Source organism: Papio anubis, chromosome 15 (genome assembly GCF_008728515.1).
Source record: "Papio anubis isolate 15944 chromosome 15, Panubis1.0, whole genome shotgun sequence".
Taxonomy (NCBI): domain Eukaryota; kingdom Metazoa; phylum Chordata; class Mammalia; order Primates; family Cercopithecidae; genus Papio; species Papio anubis.
Genome location: NC_044990.1, coordinates 39,291,662 through 39,317,831, shown reverse-complemented (window position 1 = coordinate 39,317,831; position 26,170 = coordinate 39,291,662). Strand labels below are relative to the sequence as shown.

Below are 26,170 nucleotides of genomic sequence, written 5' to 3'. Positions count from 1 at the left end.
TTAGGAGGAAGGTAATACCTGTTTTTTAAAATTGAATTACACTTGGAAAAGCTACCAGAGTGTTATAAAGAACATATTCAAGTTTTAAATACTTTTTGCTGTGCAGCTATTACCATACTAAGAACTACTATTTGGCTTCAGGTTGTTTTTTAAGAAATGCGGCAAGCTGTGTCAGTTTATTCTGTAATTATAGGGGGAGGCTTCAGTATGCTGTAATTGCTATCCTATAGAAGGCAATTAGTATGGGGTTAATACCAGATGAACAAGAAAGATAACATCAGGCAAATAAAACACACAGTAAAACAATAATAGCACAATGGGTTTTATTGATGGCAGAAGAAAAATTCTTCCTTTCACTTGTAAAAGGTATTTGCTTTATTTAACTCAGTATTTTTTCCCATTCTTTGTGTGAGTTGAATGTTTTTTCCACCCTAAAATCTGCTTTTTCTTTCTTCAAATAATAATATCCACCACAGCTGCTACTTATTCTGAAGAGAAAGTGGAAGGTCAACACGTTTCCACCAGGATGTTTTAATCACTGGCTTGTTTCTTCACAAAGAGTTTCCTTTAAAAAGAAAGGAAGAAAATGAAATTGAAGCCTCAAATTAACTTTTCCATACTTTGTCAAGATACATTTCTTCTGAAACTTATCTGTAAATGTGAAGTGTTTGTATAAATGTAAATAGATCTTGACTAGAATAAATTTTGGATATTGCTAATTTGTAACCATAATCTTTATAAAGCAATATGAAAGAAAAAAGTGAAATTTTTTTGAAAATAAATTTTTCTTTTAGAATTTGTTAAAGTACATTTCTGCCACTGTTATACCATTTATTGCTGGTATGTTGATTTCAGGAATTTGGATTAATTGAACTGTTTGTAACAGAGGATTCCCGAAAACTGATGCAGTCTGCCAATGAGCCACGTCTTTCCCTATCCTAACCACCTCCAGTTCTTCTGTGAACACCTCTGAATTGAGTTGCTCCACACAGGTGATTTAGTTTGGTCTGTCACCTCCCCCTGCCTGCTCCCCACATTTATTAGGCACCACTCTAGTTAAAACCACTTTGGGTGGTGACAAGAGAAAGAGCTGAGATAAATGGCAGAGAAGATTTGTTTGCTCCAGGCCTATTTTAGCCTCATGCATGACAGCCTGGTTGGGCAGGGACTAGTGGAGTTCCTGCAGCTGCATACAAACAGCTCATAAGTCTTGGGAAGTAAACAGTCTCCTGCTTAGAAAATAAAGACCGTCGGGTACTATAATCCTCACCTGCTGCCTGTTCTGCTGGCATGATGGAATTCTGTAACAGTTACCTTTATATTGATCATTTTCCTGACATTAATGCTGGACCAGATTGTCAAAAAAATTGCAACATTTAAAAATACATCTTTTAGTAGTTAAAAATGGTGTTAAAAACCAGGACTTTGAAAATAAGCTTACAGTACCTATGTAGTAGTCTATGCTTGGCTATTGGTTTTAAAGTTTCTAACATGTGAAACTGTGAATACCATTCTTTCATCAAACAAAGAAGAAACTAGAAGTTCCAAGTGAGTCAGCGTTTATTTAACTGCTTTACACATTGAGCCTTGACCTCCATGGCAGCAGGAGCTTCCTGCTGATCTGTCTTACAAAGGCTTCCTACACAGGTCTCTGCCATCTCTCTCTTCACAGCAGGTCATGCAACTCTAACCAAGGTTTGAGTGGACCAGTGCAATAGCTTCTTAGGTTCTTTCCCTCCTGTTGCTATAATCCATCCTACATCCAGCTGCAATATTTCCTAAGCTTAATTTTGATCATATCACTCTCTTAATCAAAAGTTCATGACAGCATCAAACACAACAAATTCAAACTCTTATATATCTGAAGCCATGCTGTTTTCATCACCGAAAAATATTTTTAATACCCATTGTTTTGGTTCATATTCTTTATTGTAGCCACTAAGAGCCACTTGCTATGGACTCTGCTTCCCTCATTTAAACTTTCCTCTGCCTATACAGTATCTTCAGAGGACTCCACCCCACCAGGAATGTGAAGCTTAAACTTCATGTTTAAGGGCTGCTCCTACTAATTAGTATCTAGTTCCTAGGACTCCATTCATGTCAGAAACCTCTCCAAACCACAGAGTTTTGGTTGGACTAAAGAACTGTGTATAATTTCTCTATTTTATATCTGCTCATATTTCCAAGCTGTCTGAACAGTTATGACAGTGTCCAGGAACTAGAAGTTTGGAGTTTTGGGCTCTATCTCCCCTAAAGTCTCAAATCTGACTTGTCACCACTTTTTCTCAGACTTGGGTCTATTTTTCCACATGCTCCCTGAGACCGCCTCTCACCTAGCCCTGATTCCTAGATATCTCCTGCTCTGTTAGTCACTGAAGCTGTCCTTAGTATCAGGCTCAAGGGGAATCCAATTCTCTCACCACAATGAAGTTCATGTGTGTGGAGGGTTGGGGGGAAGGGGTTCTGTGGGGGCCTTGAAAAAAAGTTTTAGGATAATCAAAGAATGTGCAAATTACATATCTGAAACTTTATCAAAACATACTGATTTAATAAATACTTACTGAACAGTTACCATGTGTCATTCATCACCTAGTACTCAAAACATAAGAAAACTTATGACTATGAAATTATGTTTTTTAAAATTGATAATAGAAAGCACCTTAAGTGTTTTTCACTACCTTGATAATTTCAGATAACAAAACGTTAGAAAAATTTCAGCCTATATTAGAATTCATGCTTATATTTGCTGGAAGTAAATGGCTGGCTACAATGTTTATCTTCTTTTTAGTGTTTAAGTTAATAAAAACCAGGAATGAGGAGACAAACATCTTTTGTCTCAAGAATATATTCCATCATGTAACAAGAGCAGAACGTTATTTTTGAACCTCCCATCCAAAGATGGTAGGTCAAAGAGGTATTTCATTCTACTTCATAGTCTTTCATAACATATGCTTGAATTAAAATGCAGAACTAAGTAAAATTTTCTTCAAACAAGATCACGTGTCTTATTTTTCAGGGTGAATTTTGTAGTGAGAGTTTTAAAATGATACCATCATGGCATGGTCCACCAGTTTTTTTTTTAATCAATGTCAGAAATCCAAAATATCTGCATCATATATTTCCTATGTTAACAGTACAATCCAAAGCAAGCATTTAGTCAAGGTGGAAGTTTTAACTCAGGGAACACAGAAAACCACTAAGATTGTGATGTTTAAGTTGATTAGGAACCGTGTGCATTGTTATTTGATATGGATAAGCTATAGTTACCCTACAGTTATAGTTTACAATTTACTTTTAAGCAATATATTCTTTTTCGAAGGAAATTTCCCATGGAACCCTAGTATATAAAATATATGAAAGAAACTAAAGAAGGGTCAAGGGGACTAAGAGTTCCCCTCATCTGGCTGCACCCTCATTCATGTTCACTGCCTCCTCTCTACTTCTAGCTCTGCTAGATCCTACCTGCCTTCAACAGCCCTGAAGAAATTGAGTCCATTGTTAAACAATGGCTGCCTTATAGCAATGAGGGCACTGACAATCTTGGGCCACAATTTAAAACCTTGTTTTAAATAACTAAAAAGAAATAAAATACCCTGATTTCCTTTCCTTTGGATAAATACACAGTAGTGGGATTGCTGGATCATACGGTGGTTCTATTTTCAGTTTTTTTAGGAACCACCTTACTGTTCTCCATAGTGGCTGTGCTAATTTACATCTCCACCAACAACGTACAAGGGTTCTCCTTTCTCCACATCCTTGCTAGCATTCATTATTGCCTTTCTTTTGGATAAAAGTCATTTTAACTGAGGTAAGGTGATATCTCACTGTATTTGATTTGCATTTCTTTGATGATTAAGGATGGTGAGTACTTTTTCATATACCTGTTGGTCATTTGTATGTCTTCTATTGAGAAATGCCTATTCAAGCTTTTGACCATTTTAAAAATCAGATTTTTTTTTTTTTCATGAGTTGTTTGAGCTTATATATTCTGGTTATTAAGCCTTTGCCAGATGGACACTTTGAAAATATCTTCTCCCATTCTGTGGGTTGTCTCTTCACTTTGTTGACTATTTCCTTTGCTGTGCAGGATCTTTTTAACTTGATGTTATTCCATTTGTTCATTTTTGCTTTGGCTGTCTGTGCTTTTGAGGTCTTCTCAAAAAGTTTTTGCCCAGACCAATGTCCTAGAGTGTTTGTCTCCAGTGTTTTCTTCCACTAGTGTCATAGTTTCATGTCTTAGATTTAAGTCTTTAATCAATTTTGATTTTTGCTTATGATGAGAGTAGGGATCTAGTTTATTCTTCCACATACAGATATCCAGTTTTCCCAGGATCATTTATTGGAGAGACTATCATCCCTCCCAATGTATGTTTTTGGCATCTATGTAAAAAATAAGTTGACTGTAAATATAGAGCTTCATTTCTGGGTTCTCCATTCTGTTCCATTGGTCTGTTTGTTTTTATGTCAGTACTGTGCTGTTTTGTTTACTATGGCTTTGTAGTATAATCTGAAGTTAGGTAGTCTGATGCCTCCAGCTTTCTTCTTTTTGCTCAGGATAGCTTTTGCTTTTCTGGGACTTTTGTGGTTCCGTATAGATTTTAGAATTATTTTTTCTATTTATGTGAAGGATGTCCTTGGTATTTTAATAGAGATTTCATTAAATCTGTAGATTGCTTTGGGTAGTACTGTCATTTTAACAATATTGATTCTTCTAATCCATGAACATGGAGTATCTTTTCAGTTTTGTGTGTGTGTCCTCTTCAATTTCTTTTATCAGTGTTTTACAGTTTTCATTGTAGAGATCTTTCACTTCGTTGGTCAAGTTTATTTCTAGATATTTTATTGTATTTGTAGCTATTCTACTTGGGATTACATTCTTGGTTTCCTTTTCAGATTGTTTGCTGTTGAGGCCAGGCATAGTGGGTCTCATGCCTGTAATCCCAGCACTTTGGGAGGCTGAGGCAGGCAGATTGCTTGAGCTCAGGAGTTTGAGACCAACCTGGGCAACATGGCAAAACCCCATCTCCACAAAAAATACAAAAATTAGCTAGGCATGGTCGTGTGCACCTGTAGTCCCAGCTACTAGGGAGGCTGAGATGGTAGGATGTCTTGAGCCCAGAAGGCAGAGGCTGGAGTGAGTTGAGATGGTGCCACTGCACTCCAGCCTAGGTGACAGAGTCAGACCCTGTCTCAAAAAAGAAGAAGAAGAAAAAGGAGGGAAAAAATAATTGTTTGTGGTTGACATACAGAAATAGTAGCATTTTTGTATATTGATTTTGTATCCTGCAACTTTACTGAATTTGTCAGTTTTAATAGTTTTTTTGGTAGAATCTAGGTTTTTCTAAATATAAGATAATATCCTCTGCAAACAAGAATAATTTGACTCTTCCTTTCAAATTTGGATGTTCTTTCTTTCTTTCTTTTGTTTAACTGCTCTGGCTAGTACTTCTATTTTATTCAACTATGTTGAATACAAGTGGTAAAAATGGACATCTGTGTCTTGTTCCAGATCTTAGAGGAAAGGCTTGCAGTTTTTCCCGTTCAGTATGATAGACTCATGCTGTGGTTTTGTCATATATGGCAAATTCTCAGTTTTTATTCACCTTTAAAAGTGATTTAATTATAAGCACGCTGAGCTTATTTTATAAGTGTATATTCTGTCTTTTTTTTTTTTTTTTTTTTTTTTGAGACGGAGTCTCGCTCTGTCCCCCAGTCTGGAGTGCAGTGGCCGGATCTCACCTCACTGCAAGCTCCGCCTCCCGGGTTTACGCCATTCTCCTGGCTCAGCCTCCCGAGTAGCTGGGACTACAGGCGCCCACCACCTCGCCCGGCTAGTTTTTTGTATTTTTTAGTAGAGATGGGGTTTCACCGGGTTAGCCAGGATGGTCTCGATCTCCTGACCTTGTGATCCGCCCGTCTTGGCCTCCCAAAGTGCTGGGATTACAGGCTTGAGCCACAGCGCCCGGCCTGTTCTGTCTTATACAACACAAAGTTGCTGAAGTCCTTACATATTCTTTTGTTTCTGCTTAAAAACAGACATGGGCACTAAATAACAAACCACTTATTCCATGCCATAAGAAAAATATCTAGAGTCAAGAAGTAGCTCTTCTGTGACACTATGGGCAGTAGGTCAGGACTGTTTACTTGATGACCTTGCATTAGGCACACAAAAAAAGCCAGTGATAAAAAGAAAAAGGTGCTACGTTGGCTTGCTACAGTAATTCAGAAGTCAATTAGCATTGGACTTCCACTCGAGGCAGACTACTGTTATATGAGAAGCTGAGGGTTAGAACAGATGAAAAAAAATTCTTCACTTAGGATGGCAGAACTAATTTTTAACCAGTGAAGGAACTCTGGGGAAGCTAAAGACATATCACATTCTAGGACAGTACTGCCTAGCAGAAATATCACAAGACATATGTAATTTAAAATTTTCTAGTAGCCACATTAAAAGCCATGGTGGCTCACTCCTGTAATCCCAGCACTTTGGGAGGCCAAGGCAGGTGGATCACCTGAGGTCAGGAGTTCAAGACCAGCCTGGCCAATATGGTGAAACCCCATTTCTACTAAAAATACCAAAAAAAAAAAAAAAAAAAAAAAAGCTGGGCATGGTGGTGGATGCCTGTAATCCCAGTTACTCAGGAAGCTGAGGCAGGAGAATCGCTTGAACCCAGGAGGCAGAGGTTGCAGTGAACCAAGATCATGCCACTGCACTCACGCCACTGCCCACGCCAGCCTGGGCAACAAGAGTGAAACTTCGTCTCAAAGAAAAAAAAATCACTCATTGGACTTATATGCTTAACATGAATTGCATCTTTCTTTATATGAAAACCACTTCACAATGTTAAGTTTACCTTTTCGTATTAGTTCCGAGCCCGGGGTGGCTGGTAAAATTGTTGAGTTGGCCGAGTGGATCTTCTTGGCTGGCCATCACCTCCCCTACGGAACTCCAGAGTTTGGTCGTAGGTGCCTTCTTCCTCCTATTTGCAAAGAGTAGTGATTTTACATGTTCAAAATGGCTCCAAGTTTCTTAAGTAAAAAAAATTTTATGGTCCCTATTTTAATAATATCTCTCTTAAGCTGCCCCAGAATTCACACATGTCAACTTTTACAACAGAGGGAGGCAAGGGGAAGGAAAAAAAAAAAGAAAGAAAGAAAGAAAAGAAAAAGTAAAGACTCTTTTGATCCTTGGTAATAGAAAAACGTCGTTTATAGTGGTAAGATTAGAACTGCATTTTATTCTAGAAAAGGAAACTATTTCCAAATAATAGCAAGATCATCTCATCAAATGGCTTGACACAATGCGGTAAAAACATACAGAAAAGCAAGCATTATAATAACGATTTTCTTGAATATTTGGGCTTCTAAATGTTTCTAGGTATTTATCATGGAAAAGGGTTTCGGTAGAATAAAGAAAAGCGGTTGAAGAGCCAAAGAATGTTCACCAGCTGTCTGTCCCCATCTGATGAAATCTCCAACACTGTTAAGAACCTTACATCTAGAGACAGAAAAAAATAGTGGTTTGGAATAGGGGAGGAATACAATTTACATATAAAGAAAGCTTCATGCAAGATAGAGAGATCACTACAGTAAGACTCAAACTATTTTATTTGCTTTCTTACTGAGTGGGTATATCTACCAGCTCAAGGAGTAGCATAGGGAAATTAGGATAAGCAGATTAAATAGCAGAAACAGTATGGTTAATTATAATATTTGAAAAGGACTTAGAAGCAACAAAATATAGCCAAAGCCACACTGGTTTCTTACTGAGTGCTGCCACCCTGTTATTTTAGTGTTTTTGAATTAACACAGCTATGAAGTATGTGCCCTATGAAAGAGAGAAAAAATTAGCTCTCAGTTTTGTTTATGAAAAAGAAAGCATCTATTTCACTAAGTAGGCAGTTTAAATTACAACTGAATTATCAGAGCACAATAATTTGCATGATTTTGGAAATTAATCCTATTTTTTTCTCTTCCTTACTTATCTTTGAATCTTCTTTCTAAAAATATTGCTTTCCTTTGACCTTATTAAAAACATAGAAAAGTAAATGAAAAGACTGAGTTCTAGTCTTTAAATTTTTATAGATCGAATTACTGCAATTTTACCTAATGGAAACAAAGATGGCAAGATAATTTGGTCAAATCCTATTATTTAGCAATGATTTTAAAATTGGGCATGAACATAATTCTCATTTTAGACATCCTCCACAATATTCTTTAAAAAAAAAATAAGAACTATTATTTCCACTTTATATAAAGAATACTGAGGCTTGGGAAAGCTTTGTGACTTTGCCCTAATACTTTTAAGACAGTAGTATCTTTGGGTTTTGCATTCTAACACTGCTGTTTAAATCTTTAAGTCTCAGTCTGCATGTTAAAGAAATAAGCCAATAGCCAAAAATTAATGATCATCCTGAGGGGCCTATCATCACTGAAAGAAAAGAATGCAGAAATCTGACAATATATCTGGTATAATTAAATAACTGCCTTTTAGAGATCAACTTCCAGATGAGTTTTCCTTTCCCTATATCCCTTTCATTAACAATCAATCTCAAAATGGTTAGAAGCATCAGATATTATATCTGTAATTTAGCAAAGCAATTAAAATGCAGTGAGAAAAATATAAAAATATTCAGGAAAGAAGTTATTTTTTATTATTCTAGTCAGTGTTCTGAATGATTTTCAAGTATTATAGCTAAATGTGAAAAGTAGCTATTTTAAGACAAATGACAACATTTGAAACTCTGCATATTAACTGAAAACTATGAAAATATATTTGGTACTGTAGGAGATGAAGTAATTATTTCAGGAATGAGAATGAAATACTATTTTTCTCCACACTTGGCTGCAGAACTGGCTGGAGAACATCTAAAAATCTGTATTTTATTAATAAAATACACAGAGATAGGACACTGTATTTGCTGAGAGAGTGATCTGGATTTACATAATAAAATGGCAATGCTATTTGAAAATCTATCTCTATCTATTGTGTTTAAAGAATTCATGAACTGAACTAACCAGATCCAAGTAAATGGTTTTATAGAGATGACCAACCATGAGATTTCTTTCACATAACTCATAACTTGATGTCTTTAATCTGTCTATACAAAGTAGAAGCCAAAAAAAAAGTAAAAAAGATACCAACAGTTTGGTTTTCAGTTACAGTATTGTCAGAGGCACAATCTGTGCTTTTTAACTTTTAAAATATTCGTCCTGCACAGCTGTTGAGAGCAAATCTGGTTACCCACAACAATTACTTCTTATAGTCTATGGCTAGTAATTTTTAGCACAGAATGGGTACTTCTTTCCTCTTTATATAACACACAGCTTGATTTAATAGATCAGTTTATTTTCAGTCATCTTTGAATGAAATTTGTACTTTATTCCTCTTCAAGCCTATCTTCTTCCTTTAGGTCTCAGTACTCTCTAACAGATTTACGACTCAAAAAAATAATTTTAATTTCATAGTTTACAAACTTTTTTTATATTATTATTATTATACTTTAAGTTCTAGGGTACATGTGCATAACGTGCAGGTTTGTTACATATGTATACTTGTGCCATGTTGGTGTGCTGCCCCATCAACTCGTCAGCACCCATCAACTCGTCATTTACATCGGGTATAACTCCCAATGCAATCCCTCCCCCCTCCCCCGTCCCCATGATAGGCCCCGGTGTGTGATGTTCCCCTTCCCGAGTCCAAGTGATCTCATTGTTCAGTTCCCACCTATGAGTGAGAACATGCAATGTTTGGTTTTCTGTTCTTGTGATAGTTTGCTAAGAATGATGGTTTCCAGCTGCATCCATGTCCCTACAAAGGACACAAACTCATTCTTTTTTATGGCTGCATAGTATTCCATGGTGTATATGTGCCACATTTTCTTAATCCAGTCTGTCACTGATGGACATCTGGGTTGATTCCAAGTCTTTGCTATTGCCGCAATAAATATACGTGTGCATGTGTCTTTATAGCAGCATGATTTTATAATCCTTTGGGTATATACCCAGTAATGGGATGGCTGGGTCATATGGTACATCTAGTTCTAGATCCTTGAGGAATCGCCATACTGATCACGCTACCTGACTTCAAACTATACTACAAGGCTACAGTAACCAAAACGGCATGGTACTGGTACCAAAACAGAGATATAGACCAATGGAACAGAACAGAGTCCTCAGAAATAATACCACACATCTACAGCCATCTGATCTTTGACAAACCTGAGAAAAACAAGAAATGGGGAAAGGATTCCCTATTTAATAAATGGTGCTGGGATAATTGGCTAGCCATAAGTAGAAAGCTGAAACTGGATCCTTTCCTTACTCCTTATACGAAAATTAATTCAAGGTGGATTAGAGACTTAAAGGTTAGACCTAATACCATAAAAACCCTAGAAGAAAACCTAGGTAGTACCATTCAGGGCATAGGCATGGGCAAAGACTTCATGTCTAAAACACCAAAAGCAACGGCAGCAAAAGCCAAAATTGACAAATGGGATCTCATTAAACTAAAGAGCTTCTGCACAGCAAAAGAAACTACCATCAGAGTGAACAGGCAACCTACAGAATGGGAGAAAATTTTTGCAATCTACTCATCTGACAAAGGGCTAATATCCAGAACCTACAAAGAACTCAAATAAATTTACAAGAAAAAAACAAACAACCCCATCAAAAAGTGGGCAAAGGATATGAACAGACATTTCTCAAAAGAAGACATTCATACAGCCAACAGACACATGAAAAAATGCTTCACTGGCCATCAGAGAAATGCAAATCAAAACCACAATGAGATACCATCTCACACCAGTGAGAATGGCAATCATTAAAAAGTCAGGAAACAACAGGTGCTGGAGAGGATGTGGAGAAATAGGAACACTTTTACACTGTTGGTGGGATTGTAAACAAGTTTACAAACATTTTTTTAAAAATGTGACACTACATTATAGCTGGCACAGTTCTGGAAGGCTATCTAATCCATCCTTCTAGATTTGACAGATAATCTATAAACCAAGAGAGGTGAAGTGATTTCCCCAAGTCACAGAACTAATTAGAGAAAGAGTCCAAACCAGGGCCATTTTCTTTCTGACTCACAGGCAAGGTTCTTTACAAGATCTGCAAGAATTTTTGCAAACCAGAACTGTCCAATGTTATCTTCGCCTAAAATTCTGAGATTCAGAACCATTTTATTGGGACTCAGATTTCTGCACCAGAAAATTTAAAAAAATCTACGTGTAAGCTAGAAGCCCCCGCTTCAAGTTGTCCCGTCTTGACCAAACCAATGTATTTCTTAAATGTATTTGACTGAAGTCTCACATCTCCCTAAAATAAATAAAACCAAGCTGCACCCCGACCACCCTGGGCACATTGTTCTCAGGACCTCCTAAGGGCTGTGTCATAGGCCATGGTCACTCATATTTGACTCAGAATAAATCTCTTCAAATATTAAAAAAAGACTTTTGCTTACCTCAGCCATGTTATCACATAGGTTTTATAAAATTAAATAACTAATATTCAATATGAGCTCTTTTATTCTAATATTTACTACTTTATTGTTCCTTCTTAATGAAAAGATACTAAAATGCAATAATCATTGACACCAAACATAAATGAAGTGGTATTTTGAAAACAACAAAAGACAAAAACCACTGCAAAAAGGAGATACACAACTTCATCCATAATGTCCGTTTGACAAGTTACAACTGTGTTTTTCCTGCATATCATCTTCAATCTCTCATTACTGTATACTGTATCTGGAGTGGGAACACAGACAAACTACATATTCCCCATTTATAAATGAGCCGTGTTATAAAAGTTCATCATAAATTGGTCACCTGGAACACACTTCAGTAGGAGGTATGAAACACACTTAAATAGAAGTCAGGTTCTCTGTTCCACAAATAGTAAGGTGAAATGCAGCTAAGCATACAAACCAGTGCTTTAAGGAAGGAGTTCTCAAGTGAGAGCTATTCTGCCTCCTGGGGGCATTAGGCAATGCCTAGAAGGAGTTGTTATTCCCTCTAATGGGTAGAGGCGAATGATGCTGCTAAATATCCTACAATGCACAGGACAGCCCACACAACAAAAAATTATCCAGTCCTAATGCCAGCAGTGCTGAAGTTGAGAAACCTTAGGCTAGGCAAATGACCCTTCCTACTCCTAAGTATCAGAGCAGCCTGGAAAAGAATTCTAACCTTCAGGAAGTTTGGGTTTGGAAATCTGGGACATTTCTTCCTCTGCTTCTACCCCTAAAATGTAAATGCTGACCGAACTCTCTATGGAAATTTTGGCGGGGGTGGGGGGCGGGCGCTCTATTTGCTGAGAATACTTAAATACTTACCTCTGCTCCAGCTATAGGTTCATTTTTACTTAATGAATCGCCTTGCCTTTTTTTAAAAAAACTGATACGGAGTCGTGCTCTGTCACCCAGGCTGGAGTGCAATGGCGCAATCTTGGCTCAAGGCAACCTCCGCCTTCCAGGTTCAAGCAATTCTCCCCCCTCAGCCTCCTGAGCAGCTGGGATTACAGGAACCAGCCATCATACCCAGCTAATTTTTGTATTTTTGTAGAGACGGGGTTTCACCATGTTGTTCAGGCTGGTCTTGAGCTCCTGACCTCAGATGATCCACCCACCTTGGCTTCTCAAAGTGCTGGGATTACAAGTGTGAGCCACCACGCCTAGTCCATTTTATGTTATATTACTATTCCTTCAGCATTTTCCCAAGTCATAACTTTGTGAAGAGCCAGTGATAGATTATTTGGTTGGTGGAGGTGGGAAATGGGAATGACAATTATTCTCTTCATTGAAAAAATAAAAATAAAAACTTGGAAAAACTTAATACTGTCACCTAATAGCAACGTTATGTGTAATTTAATAAAATTTAATTTGTTTCTTTTAACAGAATTTGTAGTCACAATACATAAGTCAATGTACTCTGCAATAGTCCTTGAAATTGAGGGTATTTTGAACCATGAAATGTTAATGAGTACATATCTCCTTCAGTGATTCATACATGAACCACTTATTCTATGAATTTCCAAGCCACCTTTTGCCTGAGGTGTTTAGCTTATGTTTATGGAAGTGTAAACTAATTTTCATATAAAACTTAAGCAGTCATCATAAAGACAAATCTGCTTTCCCAAAACATGTAATGGACTTTAAAACTTAAAATACCTTTACATACAAGTCTATTTTTAGATTAACTATACTAATATTCTTCCATATTCGAGTAGCTAAAAATTGAAAGCTGAATCAGCTCTTCTATTCTTTTCTTTTTTCTTTGAGACTGAGTCTTGCTCCGTCACCCAGGCTGGAGTGCGGTGGCGCAATCCTGGCTCGCTGCAACCTCTACCTCCCAGGTTCAAGCTATTCTGCCTCAGCCTCCCGAGTAGCTAGACTTACAGGCACACACCACCGAGCCCAGATAATTTTTTTGTATTTTCAGTAGAGACGGGGTTTCACCATGTTAGCCAGGCTGGTCTTGAACTCCTGATCTCAAGTGATCCACACACCTTGGCTTCTCAAAGTGCTGGGATTCCAGGCATGAGCCACTGTGCCCAGCCTTAGCTCTTATTTTCTATGAAGATTACAGATAACCTTGGTGCCCATGGGAGTCATGTATTATTATCAATACTGAACTTTACCAATTATCCTTGTTTAAAAAAAGTTCCACTTTAATATTTGTAGTTCTACTACAAAAAACAAACAAACAAAAAAACAAAACCCGGGTCCATAGTATCCTGGAACCACAGATTATAAAACAAGAAGATTTTGTAAAGAACAGCTAGTCAAACTGAGAGGCTATCACTTGCTCAAGTAACTAGTGCCACTACTTGGGCTAGAACACAGGTCTGACTCACAAGCCCGACTGCCCCTCACTGTGGTACCTAGTAATGACGGTAAGGAATACAGGTATCATAAATCTCAGAACTGTAGGGGAACTGGAGATCAATCTAACAGAGCAGATTTATATTTTTTTATTATTTATTTTGAGGATAAATTCAGCACTCTTGTTTCAAATGAAATCTTATGTAGAATTCCTATATAAAATATATGGGCCCAGGTTAAAGTGGGTGTTTTATACATTTGTGAGCAGTGCCCCCTTCGCTTTCTCTTCCTCAATTTCTTCAACCTCTGTAGCCCTCAAGCCATAGAAATTAAAAACCCAACCTAGTTCAACCTTTGCTACTCACTGAAAACCAATTGGGTGGAGTGACTTGATTAATAAAATGAGCTGGTGGAAGAGCCAGAACTGGGAAGCAGGCCTCTGGCTCTGAGTTCAGAGCCTTTCTCCCTTTGCCTTCTATCACAGAGAAAATTTAAACCCTATACTTGACTCCTATAAATTAAATGTCTCATTTTATAATAAAAATTCACTTCATATACCTAAATGGAAAAAAACCCTCAAGTTTCATAAACATATGAGAAAATGATTATGATATATAACCAAGTATAGTAAATTTTATAACAGATTAATTTATCTTGGTTTCTGAAGCTTTGAGTAAAACAATTCCCCTTTAGAAGAAAATATATTGGAGAATTATAGTCTCCCATCCCTCCAGAGCAGCTCTAAGATAATCTCTTTTTATGTACCTCATCCAGCATATTTTATTTAAACCAAAACATTTTATGGCAGAAGAGAAAAAAATGCTAAATTAAGACAAAAGAAAAATCAGATCCAAAACCTTATTACTAAACAACTGTTTCAAAATGCATGGCTGACATAACATAATATTTTCATTCCAGTATCATACAAAATTTCAGGAGGACTGTGGGACCTCCCATTGTGGTTCTAATCTTTTTCTTTAAATACTATATTTTCTAAAGTTATATTAAAATTGTTTATGATTCTACAAGATATCATGAAATCATGTGAATACCCAACTCAAGGGTTTTATTATAAGCTCTGCCTAGTAAAGCACTATCTAAACAAGACATCTAAACTTTAACATAAATGAAAAACTAATTTTTAAATGACAGTAGAAGCAAATACAGTACTATTCATCACTGTCCTTCCTCTAACATCACTAAGATCTATACATTAATATAATGTAAACAAGCTATTTTTGGCAGGGTAAGCACTTGTGAAAATTCAATGGAACATCAAAAAGCTGCATCCATATTTTAATGAGAATATAGTACAAAAAAGATAATAGAAGTCACCCTTATTAAATTCCAAATGATAAAAGTTATGGATCCTCTTCCATTTGAAAACACATGAGTTTACAACTTGAAACAGAAAATAAGGAATATGAATGCTTATTCCATTTTGTGCCTGACATTTTGCATGTTATCTTATTTAATCCTTATAATAAGGCTTTGAATTAATCTCACCATTTTATAGATGAAAAAACTAAGGCTCCTTAGCCCAAAGTTGTGTAAGTGGCCATGCCTCAGTGAGAGCCTTAGGCTGTACACTTGAAGTTCTTTTCATTGCATCATACAGTACATTTCTTGCTTCACATAGTTTTCCATCAGGAACTTTTTTCTAAAGTCAATGTTATTCCTGAATTTTTTCTGCTTTATTGAGGTATACACACACAGGAATCATATATATTTAAGATGTACAACTTGATGTTTTGACATATGTATACACCGTGAAATAATCACAATCAAGGTTAACATACCCCTCACCTCACAGTTTCCATTTTCTTTCTTCTTTCTCCATTTTTGTGGAAAAGAACACAAGATCTACCTTGTTAGCAAATTTCAAACCTATAATACACCACTATTAATTGTAGTCACCATTTTATACATTAAATCTTCAGAACCCATTCATCTGGCATAACTGGATCTTTGTAATCTTTGACCAACATCTCCTCATTTCCCTCACCCTCTGCTCCTGGCAACCACCATCCTACTCTGTTTCTATGACTTTGACTATTTTAGATTCCACATATAAGTGCGATCATGTAGTGTTTGTCTTTCTGTGTCTGGCTTATTTAGCACAATATCCTCCAAGTTCTATGGTTAATTTTAACTAAATGGATGGCTTCAGCCCTGAAGCTATAAGCATCACGGAATGGTTATTGTCTTTGTTGAAATAGTTAAGTACAAGGATGAATATATAATTTTTAAAAATGTGTACCTCTCTGAAACCCATTGCTAAAGGTTAAATAGATTCCAAAAGCTTGTCCAGAAATCAGAGTAGGGAACATATTTCTGCTCCAAAAGGTGTCAGTTGGCTCAAAGATTTCCTTGAAAGATATTATATCACAGCATTGGCATGTAAGAGCTCAACCTCTTAAGTCAGATCTGAGTCTGGGTTTAGATCCTACCACATCATAGGCATGTTAACTTTTCTACATCTTAGTTTTCTCATATAGATTATAGTAATGACCTCAGAGGTTTAGCAGGATAATTCTATGAGAAATAACTAAAAAGAGCTTCACAAATAGGCAATCACTGTTGGCTATTAGTCTCAATCAAATAACTCTAAGCTAATAAAATATACTTCTATTCAAAACACATGAGTTTGTTTACCCACTTCAATTAAATTAAATAGACTGATAGATTTTGCTGAAAATCAGGAACTGAGCTTGTTTTAAGTGTATTCTTCAAATTGCTTTCAGCAGGGAAAAAAAAAAAAAAAAAAGCAAAAATGCCTTTGGAAAAAAATGAAAGAGCCAAGGCAAGAAGAAAGGTTCTTGCCACCAGCTTAACTTTTATTTCTTCAGAGGTTCAAAAACTATTCACAAAAACTAATAATTTCATATAATTCATTTTGTTGTTACCATTTTTTTTGTTTTGTTTTGGGGAGAGGCAGGTGGCCTCTTTTTCTTCTTTTTTAATGTATAAAGAAAAAAGGGCAAATAGAACAAAAGGAGGAAAGAAATTAGCAAAGGAGCATTACTGAAAATGATCAATCAAAAGTTACAGACACTCTATAAAATCTGAGTATTTTAAGATAAAGCAAACAATAAATTAACATGATTAACTTCTTTGAACATCCTGCCTTTAGCCTACACCCTTAAAATTTTAAGATATCCCATAAAAAGAAACCAATTAGAAACAATATTTTAAAGGTAGAAGTACAGCAATTATGATTAATAATGAAAAATGCATATGCCTATCTATGCCTATTGATATGTTTTCAGATCAATGCCTGTAAATTATTTTTACAAAAGCAACTACTTTCCCAAATATGCTAACTGAGTATGTTTTAGAATATTTTATGGTTAACACATATGAGCACTAATCACAAGTGGTTAACTATTTCACTCTCTCATAGTTTATGTCATTTTTACATCTGAAATTGGTAGGTTAATATAAGGTGAGTTAACAAATTCTTTCTCTGAGAGCAATGATTATATCATAATGCCAGAATGCTTTTAATCCTAAAACAGGCCAACATATTTTATATATGTGACTGGCCAACAATACAGACAGATACAGTATGCCATGGAGACCTATAACACAGATTTTTAAAAATCAGAAAAAAAGGGCCAGGTGCAGTAATCTCAGCACTTTGGGAGGTTGAAGTGGGCAGATTATGAGGTCAAGAGATCAAGACCATCCTGGCCAACATGGTGAAACACCATTTCTACTGAAAATACAAAAATTAGCTAGGCATGGTGGCACGCGCCTGTAGTCCCTGCTACTTGGGAGGCTGAGGCAGGAGAATCGCTTGAACCCCGGAGGTGGAGGTTGCAGTGAGCCGAGACTGCACCACTGCACTCCAGCCTGGCGACAGAACGAGACTCTGTCTTAAAAAAAAAAAAATCCTTTATGTCAAATTGATAAAATACAGGCCAGATCAATGCCACAAAAGAGTACTAAAACTTGGAGTGGTAGGAGAGATAAGAAATGTTTGATATAATTGTAAGAAAAAATTTTTATACCAAATGATACAAAAATAGTTGTTTGCTGATGTTTTCACCCTCTTAATGAGAGTTAAGAAATATAAAAATGACAGGAAATGAAAAATTTAAGCCTTAAAGCAGGTAGGGCCCAATGTAACAAACACCATTATCACATTTAACTCCCTATTCATGTCCAACAACCCATAGTTTATTATTTCTCTTCAGTGAAATATAAAGAAAACTATGGTTTACAAACCTTTACATATTATCAGGCTGAGTACTAAAGTTATAGTTTCAGAAATGTGAGGTACTCCAGGAGTCACTGATCTGATCTTCCCTTTAGCACAAAATTCATCCATGGCATTCACACAAATGGTAGCTATGCCTCTTGCAAATAACTCAGGTGAAGGGAGCTGAGGCCTCCTCCAGCAGCCAACTCCATTCCTTTGCATCCTTCACTAGAAAGTGCAAATCTAAACATCTGGAACTACTATTTTTTTTTTTTTTTTTTAAGACAGAGTTTCGCTCTTATTGCCCAGGCTGGAGTGCAATGGCACAATCTCAGCTCACTGCAACCTCTGCCTCCTGGGTTCAAGTGATTCTCCTGCCTCAGCCTCCCGAGTAGTTGGGATTACAGGCATGCGCCACCATGCTGGCTAAGTTTTTGTATTTTTTAGTAGAGATGGGGTTTCTCCATGTTGGTCAGGCTGGTATCAAACTCCTGACCTCAGGTGATCTGCCCACCTCAGGCATGAGCCACTGCACTCGGCCTCTGGAACTTCTATTTACATTTTCTTAAGTCTGTGTCCTTTGCTATATGAAAGATATTATTTAAAAATAAATATTCTACTTCTCCTTATTCTATTACTAAGAATTCTTGGTCAAATACCGTTATTTCCAGAATCTCCATCATCTTGATCATCTTTTCCTTTATACATTTTCGTAGTTACCATTCTGCATAACCTAGTACTAAGAATAACATTCCCAGTATGGCTTACTTGGAACACAATGCTATTATTTCTCATGAAGGTACTCTAATAGGCAATATATACATCTATTAGGCAATCTGATATCTAATCTTGCTTTAATATTTTTAGTAGGTACTCAATTACTGGTCACTCATATTATGCTTGCCATCAAATGAAATCCTTACAATCTATTCCCAGATATATTTTATTCTACATTTGTAGGTAATTATTTTCCCAACCTAAATACAAAGTTTTAAATTTAAGTGTATAAAGTCCATGTGCTAATGAAAGATACTACTTTGGCACAGTATATTGGTATATTCTGAAATTAACTATGTAATATTACATCAGGTACTTCTAAAAAGTTATTTAGGTGACTTGTTAGCCTTTATTTTTACAGTCTGAGTGGAAGTTAGAAGAACACCATCTAAAAGGGTAGTATCTAAATGGGTAGTTGAAATGTACCTTCATCTTGAAGCAAGATCCTAGTGAATTTTAGAAGACAATAAAGATAGTCTCAGTGTAAGATTAAGCTCTTTTAGCAATGGAATAATAGGTTAAAAGAAATAGGTTGGTTTTTTTCCTACCCTATGTAAAATACTTTTATCACCTTGAGAAGTACCAGCTGATACCTCTAACCACTACATTTTCCATTCTCTACTTACAGTTTGTGAGAACTAAGATTGAATGAACTAAATGACACTCATCAGAACAATTTATCACATGCTGAGAAACAATTAATATGCTAAACATTTTTATAAACATTATTTCATTAAACTCATACAAAAATTCTCAAGTAAGTTTGTATAATTTACCTCCATTTACAGATAAAGTGAAGGTTCATGCTCCATGGTGTCACCAAGTCCTAAACCTGACTATTAGCTCTGCAACTTACTAGCTCAAAGATTTTGAGCAAGTTACTTAACAGCTCTGAACCTATATTTGTAGTTTTCCTAGTGTATAAACATATTAATATCTGTTTTATAGAGATCCTATAGATATTAAATCAGTTAATGTACATCAAGAGTTATACATGGTGTTGAGCACACAATAAGTATTTCAATGGTAATCATGTTTTGAAACTCTAATCCTAACATTATCAACCATTTATACTACTTTACCTCAGTAAAGATAAAGTAGAGAATATATCATCTTGTTATCTAAATGCTGATTTTGCACAACATGCTTAAATGTATGAATTTTTGCTTCTATTGAGATTTCAAAATGTTCAACATATTAGTAATTAGCTTTATTTTAAAAAGAGTTATTCTCTTTCCAAGCTTAGAAAAACTTCTCAGTCATTTTTGATGGTAGTATGGTTGAAGGAAGAAAAAGTATCCCCAAGATTTTCTACAAGAACAGTGAGAGATGAACTTACTTCTGTTAACTTAGGTAAAGGAAAATTAGATGACATATATCACCTGATTCAACTAGGACTACTAGATATATTACATTTTAGTGTAATGATTCTATAGCTAGGTTTATTGAAATTTATAAACCGTATTTTAGTAACCTGTAATTCCACATCTGAAACATCTGAGATGTTCAACAGAAGTTGGGGGAACTGATACAATCGGCAGAGTAATTTGCTTATCATCTTACACAAAGGAAGAACATAATAAATGTATAATCATATCAAATATGTTATATTCTTTTCATTCAAGGATGAAGCTATTTCTCCTTTGCCATTCATCCATAGCTGAAACAGTGACAGTAAGAACAAGTTAGGAAAGCATGAAGTCTCAGTATTAGAGTCACATATTTTCTTGGGTTTTTCAAATAGTATTTTCCTGAAAAGTGTTAAGACAATCAACTTTTTAAAAATTCTAAGTTTATCCATAAGATTATTTAAATTGTGCCCCTTTGCTGTGCCCCTGCCCCCAATGTAAATTGTATATTAAAAAGTAGAGCAGATAGATCCTCCGGACTAAGAGAAAGGTACAGTGGAGTATCAATGATGATGTCTATATTGTAAAGCAATTTGTAAGATTGAAGATTATTAATTAAGGCTCAAAGACAAATAAAAAAGACTAGGAAAGTTCAAGTTATTCTAACAGTGTTGATAAGCTACATTCTTCAGAGTATAAAATGCATAATACAATAGTCAATTCACTTTCATTATCTTTGAATAAGGGCATGACAGTCTTTTAAAAGCTGCTCTGAAGTGAGGAGGAAAAGCCTGTCCAGGGTTAAACACTAATTTATGCAAAACCCAGGTTTTGACAAGAATCCTGTCAATGTCAACCAGCAAGTACACTGACAGCAGGACTGGCTGAAAAGCTTTGTGCCAGAGCTAAAATGGAAATCACTGATTTATGAAGGCTGTTACAAACTGTAGGATTTCAAAAGTGTGAAGAAAAATGGTTTTCATAAAGAAAAACTTAAAATCTTTGTAAATTTGCAACCAATATTGTTATCTTAAAGGAGCATGGTTCTTTCATTCTGTGAGAAAAACTAGTTTACTTTAAAAAGAGTTGTAGATTTTTATATTAAATATATATTTTAAGATTTCTAATAAAGAACCTCATTATATTAATAACATTGTGATATAGTTTGGCTCCACCAAAATCTTATCCCAAATTGTATTCCCCACATGTCAATGGAGGGACCTGATGGGAGGTGACTGGATCATGGGTCTGTTTCCCCCATGCTGTTGTTGTGATAGTGAGTGAGTTCTCGTGAGAGCTGATGGTTTTAAGTGTTTAGCAGTTCCCCTTTTTCCCTCTCTACTGCCACTTTGTGAAGAAGGTGCTTGCTTCTCCTTTGCCTTCTGCCTTGATTTTAAGTTTCCAGAGACCTCCCCAGCCATGCAGAACTGAGTTGATTAAACTTTTTTTTTTTTTTTTTTTTTTTAAATAAATTACCCAGTCTCAGGTAGTATCTCTATAGCAGTGTAAGAATGAACTAATACAGATAATTGGTACCAGCAGGGTGGGGTACTGCTATAAAGATAACCTGAAAATGTGGAAGTGACTTTGGAACTGGATAACAGGCAGAGGATAGAACTGTTTGGAGGGCTCAAAAGAATACAGGAAGATGTGGGAAAGTTTGGAACTTCCTAGAGACTTGTTGAATGATGTTGACCAAAATGCTGATAGTGAATGATGATTTAGGGTATCTGGCGGAATAAATTTCTAAGCAGCAAAGCATTCAAGAGGTGACCTGGCTTATCCTGAAAGCATTCAGTAATATACATTCACAAAGATATGGTTTGAAATTGGAATTTATGTTTAAGAGGGAAGCACAGCATAAAGGTTTAGAAAATTTGCAGTGTGACCAGGGGGTAGAAAAGAAAAACCCATATGTAACAAACCTGCATGTTGTGCACATGTACCCTAGAACTTAAAAGTATAATAAAAAAGAAAAAAAAAAAAGAAAGAAAGAAAGAAAAACCCATTTTCTGGGGAAGAATTCAAGCCAGCTGCAGAAATTTGCATAAGTAACTTGTTAATAGCCAAGACAATGGGGAAAATGTCTCTAGGGCATTTCAGAGATCTTTGAGACAGCCCCTTCCATCACAGGCCTGAAGGCCTGGGAGGGAAAAATGCTTTGTGGATGGAGGGCCCTGCTGCTCTGTGCAGCCCCAGAATTTGGTGCCCTGCATCCCAGCCACCCCAGATCCAGCCATGGCTAAAAGAAGCCAAGATGCAACTTAGGCTGTGGCTTCAAAGGGTGCAAGACCCAAGCCTTAGCGGCTTCCATGTGGTGTTGGTCCTATAGGTGCACAGAAGATAGGAATTGAGCTTTGGGAGCCTCCACTTAGATTTCAGAGGATGTATGGGAAAGCCTGGATATTCAGGCAGAAGTCTGCTGCAGGGACAGAGCCCTCATGGAGAACCTCTACTAGGACAATGCAGAGGGGAAATGTGGGGCTGGAGCCCCCACACAGAGTCCCCACTGGGGCACTGCCTAGTGAAGCTGTGAGAAAAGGGCCATCATCCTCCAGACCCCAGAACGGTAAATCCACCTATAGCTTGCACCTTGTGCTTGGAAAAGCCACAGGCACTCAACACCAGCCTGTGAAAGCAGTCATAGGGGCTGTACCCTGCAGAGCCACAGGGGCGGAGCTGCTCAAGGCCTTCAGAGCCTACCCCTTGCATTAGTGTGTCCTGGATGTAAGACATGGAGTCAAAGGAGATTATTTTGGAGCTGTAAAATTTCATGAGTGCCCTGCCAGGTTTCAGACTTGCATGGGGCCTGTGGCTCCTTTGTTTCAGCTGATTTCTCTGATTTGGAATAGGACATTTACCCAATGCCTGTACCTCCATTATATCTTGAAAGTAACTAAGTTGCTTTTGATTTTACAGGCGCAAAGGCAGAAGGGACTTACTTGCCTTGTCTCAGATGAGACTTTTGACTTGGAATTTTAAGTTAATGCTGGAATGAGTTAAGACTTTGGGGAACTGTTGGGAAGGCACGATTGGTTTTCAAATATGAAAAGGATATGAGATTTGGGAGAACCCAGGGGCAAAAAGATATGGTTTGGCTCTGTGTCCCCACCTAAATCTCATCTCAAGTTGTAATCCCCATATGTCAAGGGAGAGACCTGGCAGGATGTGACTGAATCATGGGGATGGTTTCCCCCATGCTGTTCTCATGACAGCGAGTGAGTTCTCAGGAGAACTGATGGTTTTAAAAGTGTTTGCAGTTCCTCATTCGCTCTCCTACCTGCTGCCTCATGAAAAAGGTGCTTGTTTCTCCTTCCCTTTTAGCATATTGTAAGTTTCCTGAGGCCTCCCCAGTTATGCAGAACTGTGAGTCAATTAAACCTCTTAAAATAAATAACCCAGTCTCAGGTAGTATCTTTATGCTGATAGCAGTGTGAGAACGGACTAATACACATTGAAACAGAAAAGAAAATTTTAACAGAAAAAAATAAAAGGAAAAGGAATTAGTCTGAAGAAAAGGGTGGTGCAAAGAAGCAGTTTGGGTTTACTTCCTAGAGAGGTAATTTGGAATGGATACTCAACTCCTGATCTGGAAATTTCAATCAGTGGCTGCTGCTGCAATTAAGGGTCAACAAGCATTACTTTCAGGAGGTGAACAATAAAAGAGACTGTTCTTTCCAAAGCCTTAAAGGAAAACAAGAGAAATAGAACCAACATTAATTAACAACCTGTGTGCCAAGCATTTCAATCATTCAATGACCTAACAAAATGTTTACTGAATAATTCTTATGTTCCTCACAATAATCCTGTGAGGTTACATGTTTTTATAGGTATTTGCCACCGAAGAAAACAAAACTAAAGTTAAAAAATCTTCTCTATCTTTCCCAGGGTATGGTGGACTCTAAAATTCATGCTCTTTCCATTTTTCCCAGTGGATAGAGAGGCTAGAGAAGAGGATTAGACTGACCACATTGAACTCTTAAAGGTTTATATAAGTAGACCAAAAGGAAGTGCTTTCCATCTCGCATTTTAAACACATAATGAAATTAGTAAACAAAGTAGATATAATTTACATACTATAGTTCCTACTGTCAAACACAAATTATCCACAATACTTTCTACTCTCACTCAACAGAGAGAAAGAGCTATCCCAAAATGGCTGCAGTATCCATAAGCAGTTCCTATACTTAAATGAATTAATTTAAGTAAAAGAGCTTAGAATAATGTCTGCTACAAAGTTGAGTGTTCAATAGTTCAATAAAATGAGCTATCACTATTACTTCACAAATGTAAAGTTTTATTTTTTATAATGCCAGATAACAACATAAACAGTTTTTCTTTTATTAGTTTGAGCCATTCAATTTGACTATTTTATCCCAATGAGTTAACCTAACACAAAATGCTAAACTAGCTCTTAATTGGCACTTTACAAAGTGATTTTATAATTCATCTGGATTACTTGACTAATGTAATACTAAAAAGAGACTGCGAATCTTGTCATTAGCAAAATGTTCATTTTTCTTACAATGAAGAAAGGAACCCAGAGGCAACCTATTTGCTAAGACAAATCCTACCAGCTTATCAAATACAGTCATTGTTTTTATAAAATTCATGCAAGTTCCCTCTCTTCGTATCTATAGACATGGAGCATTAACTCCTCCAAGAACATGACTATTGAGAAGAAAAGTGTAATAAAGCACTAAAATTCACTAATACAAATATTTTCACACCAAATTCTTCACATTATTGCATGTTCCAAAATATTTGTCCTCAAAGGCTTAGAAGAATACAAATAATTCTGTTCTGTATACTTTATTGGCAAGTTCCTAAATTTACCAAAGAATTTATCACTAGAATACATTTTTTAAATGGGATGTTCATCAATTTCATAATTTGATAAACCTCATAGGGTTGTTTCTTCATTTAATGAGTGTTATAACATGTGGTGGCATAAACTTTGAAACAGACTATTTTTCTAAGCTCTCTCTACTCTGAGTGACACACTATAAATTGTTTAGGTTCTTCTTTGAACATTTACCAATATTTTGGCATGGTACCAATTAGAAAGAGATCAAGTGTTCATGATGCAGGCATACTATTCAATGCCACAACAATATTATTATATGGTAGTTTACAAATTAATTATATTATCATAAGAGTATGTTCTTAATAGGATTACTTGGTTTCCTATTTGGATTTTGTTTTATAATTCACAGCTAGTAGTGGACAACACTTTATAACTTTCATGAAAAAAATACGATGAGCACTAAAAAATTTTTTTTCTCATTTAAAACTGTGCTCCGTGTTAGAAAAATCTCTTTCCATAAAATGGTCAATAATAGACAGATAAGTCAATAGGTTAAGCCTCATGAGATTAAACAAAAGTTTAAACAAAATTATTTTCTACCTTTTTTTCTTACTTTCCTTACTGAGATAAGCTCCCAAAGGACACATTTAGCAAATATCACAACTTTTTAAAGACTGATATATCTCACATTTGTCCACGTGCACATATATGTGCACACCAATACACACGTGTCTTAGAATGCTCAAGTATATAATTAACATTTCAATCTATTTAATGTATTAATCTCTGGCATAAAGATGAGCTCTAGAAGGCCTGAAACATTATCAATATTTTTAGGATTATATTAATGTTTCCAGCAGAAGCTAAAACCAGCTTTATAGGGCATTTTCAAATACTGAATTTTGCTGACATCCTAGGGCAATAATATAGTCACTATGATGACACAGATTTTCAAATGGCAGGTTCTTAATGAGAACCTCTACTGAAAATGGGCTGAGGGTTAACTGTTACTAAAATTTTCTTGCAGCTAGAAACTAATAATGATCTGTCACAACATGTTTCTATTTTAATTTTGTTTGCTTTTACTTTTTAAAAGTAAAATGTAATCCAAAATTACAGAACGTTTATGAAATTGAATACACATACCCAGAGACTTGACTCTAAAACGACCACTACCTTGAGTGTCTTCTTATTCAAGCTATAAATTG

The 26,170-nt window shown here is 36.2% G+C and overlaps 1 protein-coding gene across 10 annotated transcripts in view; it reads right to left on the bottom strand.

The window, feature by feature from the left end:
- Positions 1-304: 304 nt before the first annotated feature.
- Positions 305-26,170, bottom strand: part of TDRD3 (tudor domain containing 3) — a 244,140-nt gene continuing 218,274 nt past the window's right edge. For 7 of the 10 annotated variants that reach the window (XR_002518401.2, XM_017951284.2, XM_017951281.2 and 4 more), the window contains 2 exons: positions 6,855-6,980; positions 307-565 (listed from right to left, as the gene is read on the bottom strand). Coding sequence is in view for 8 of the 10 variants with exons in the window: in XM_017951284.2 (XP_017806773.1) it covers positions 6,864-6,980 (117 nt within the window). In the remaining 2 variants the exon portion in view is untranslated. Of the gene's footprint in view, positions 566-6,854; positions 6,981-23,755; positions 23,840-26,170 lie in introns of those variants that run through there. The other 3 variants (XM_017951283.2, XM_017951277.3, XR_002518402.2) reach the window with 2 other exon arrangements.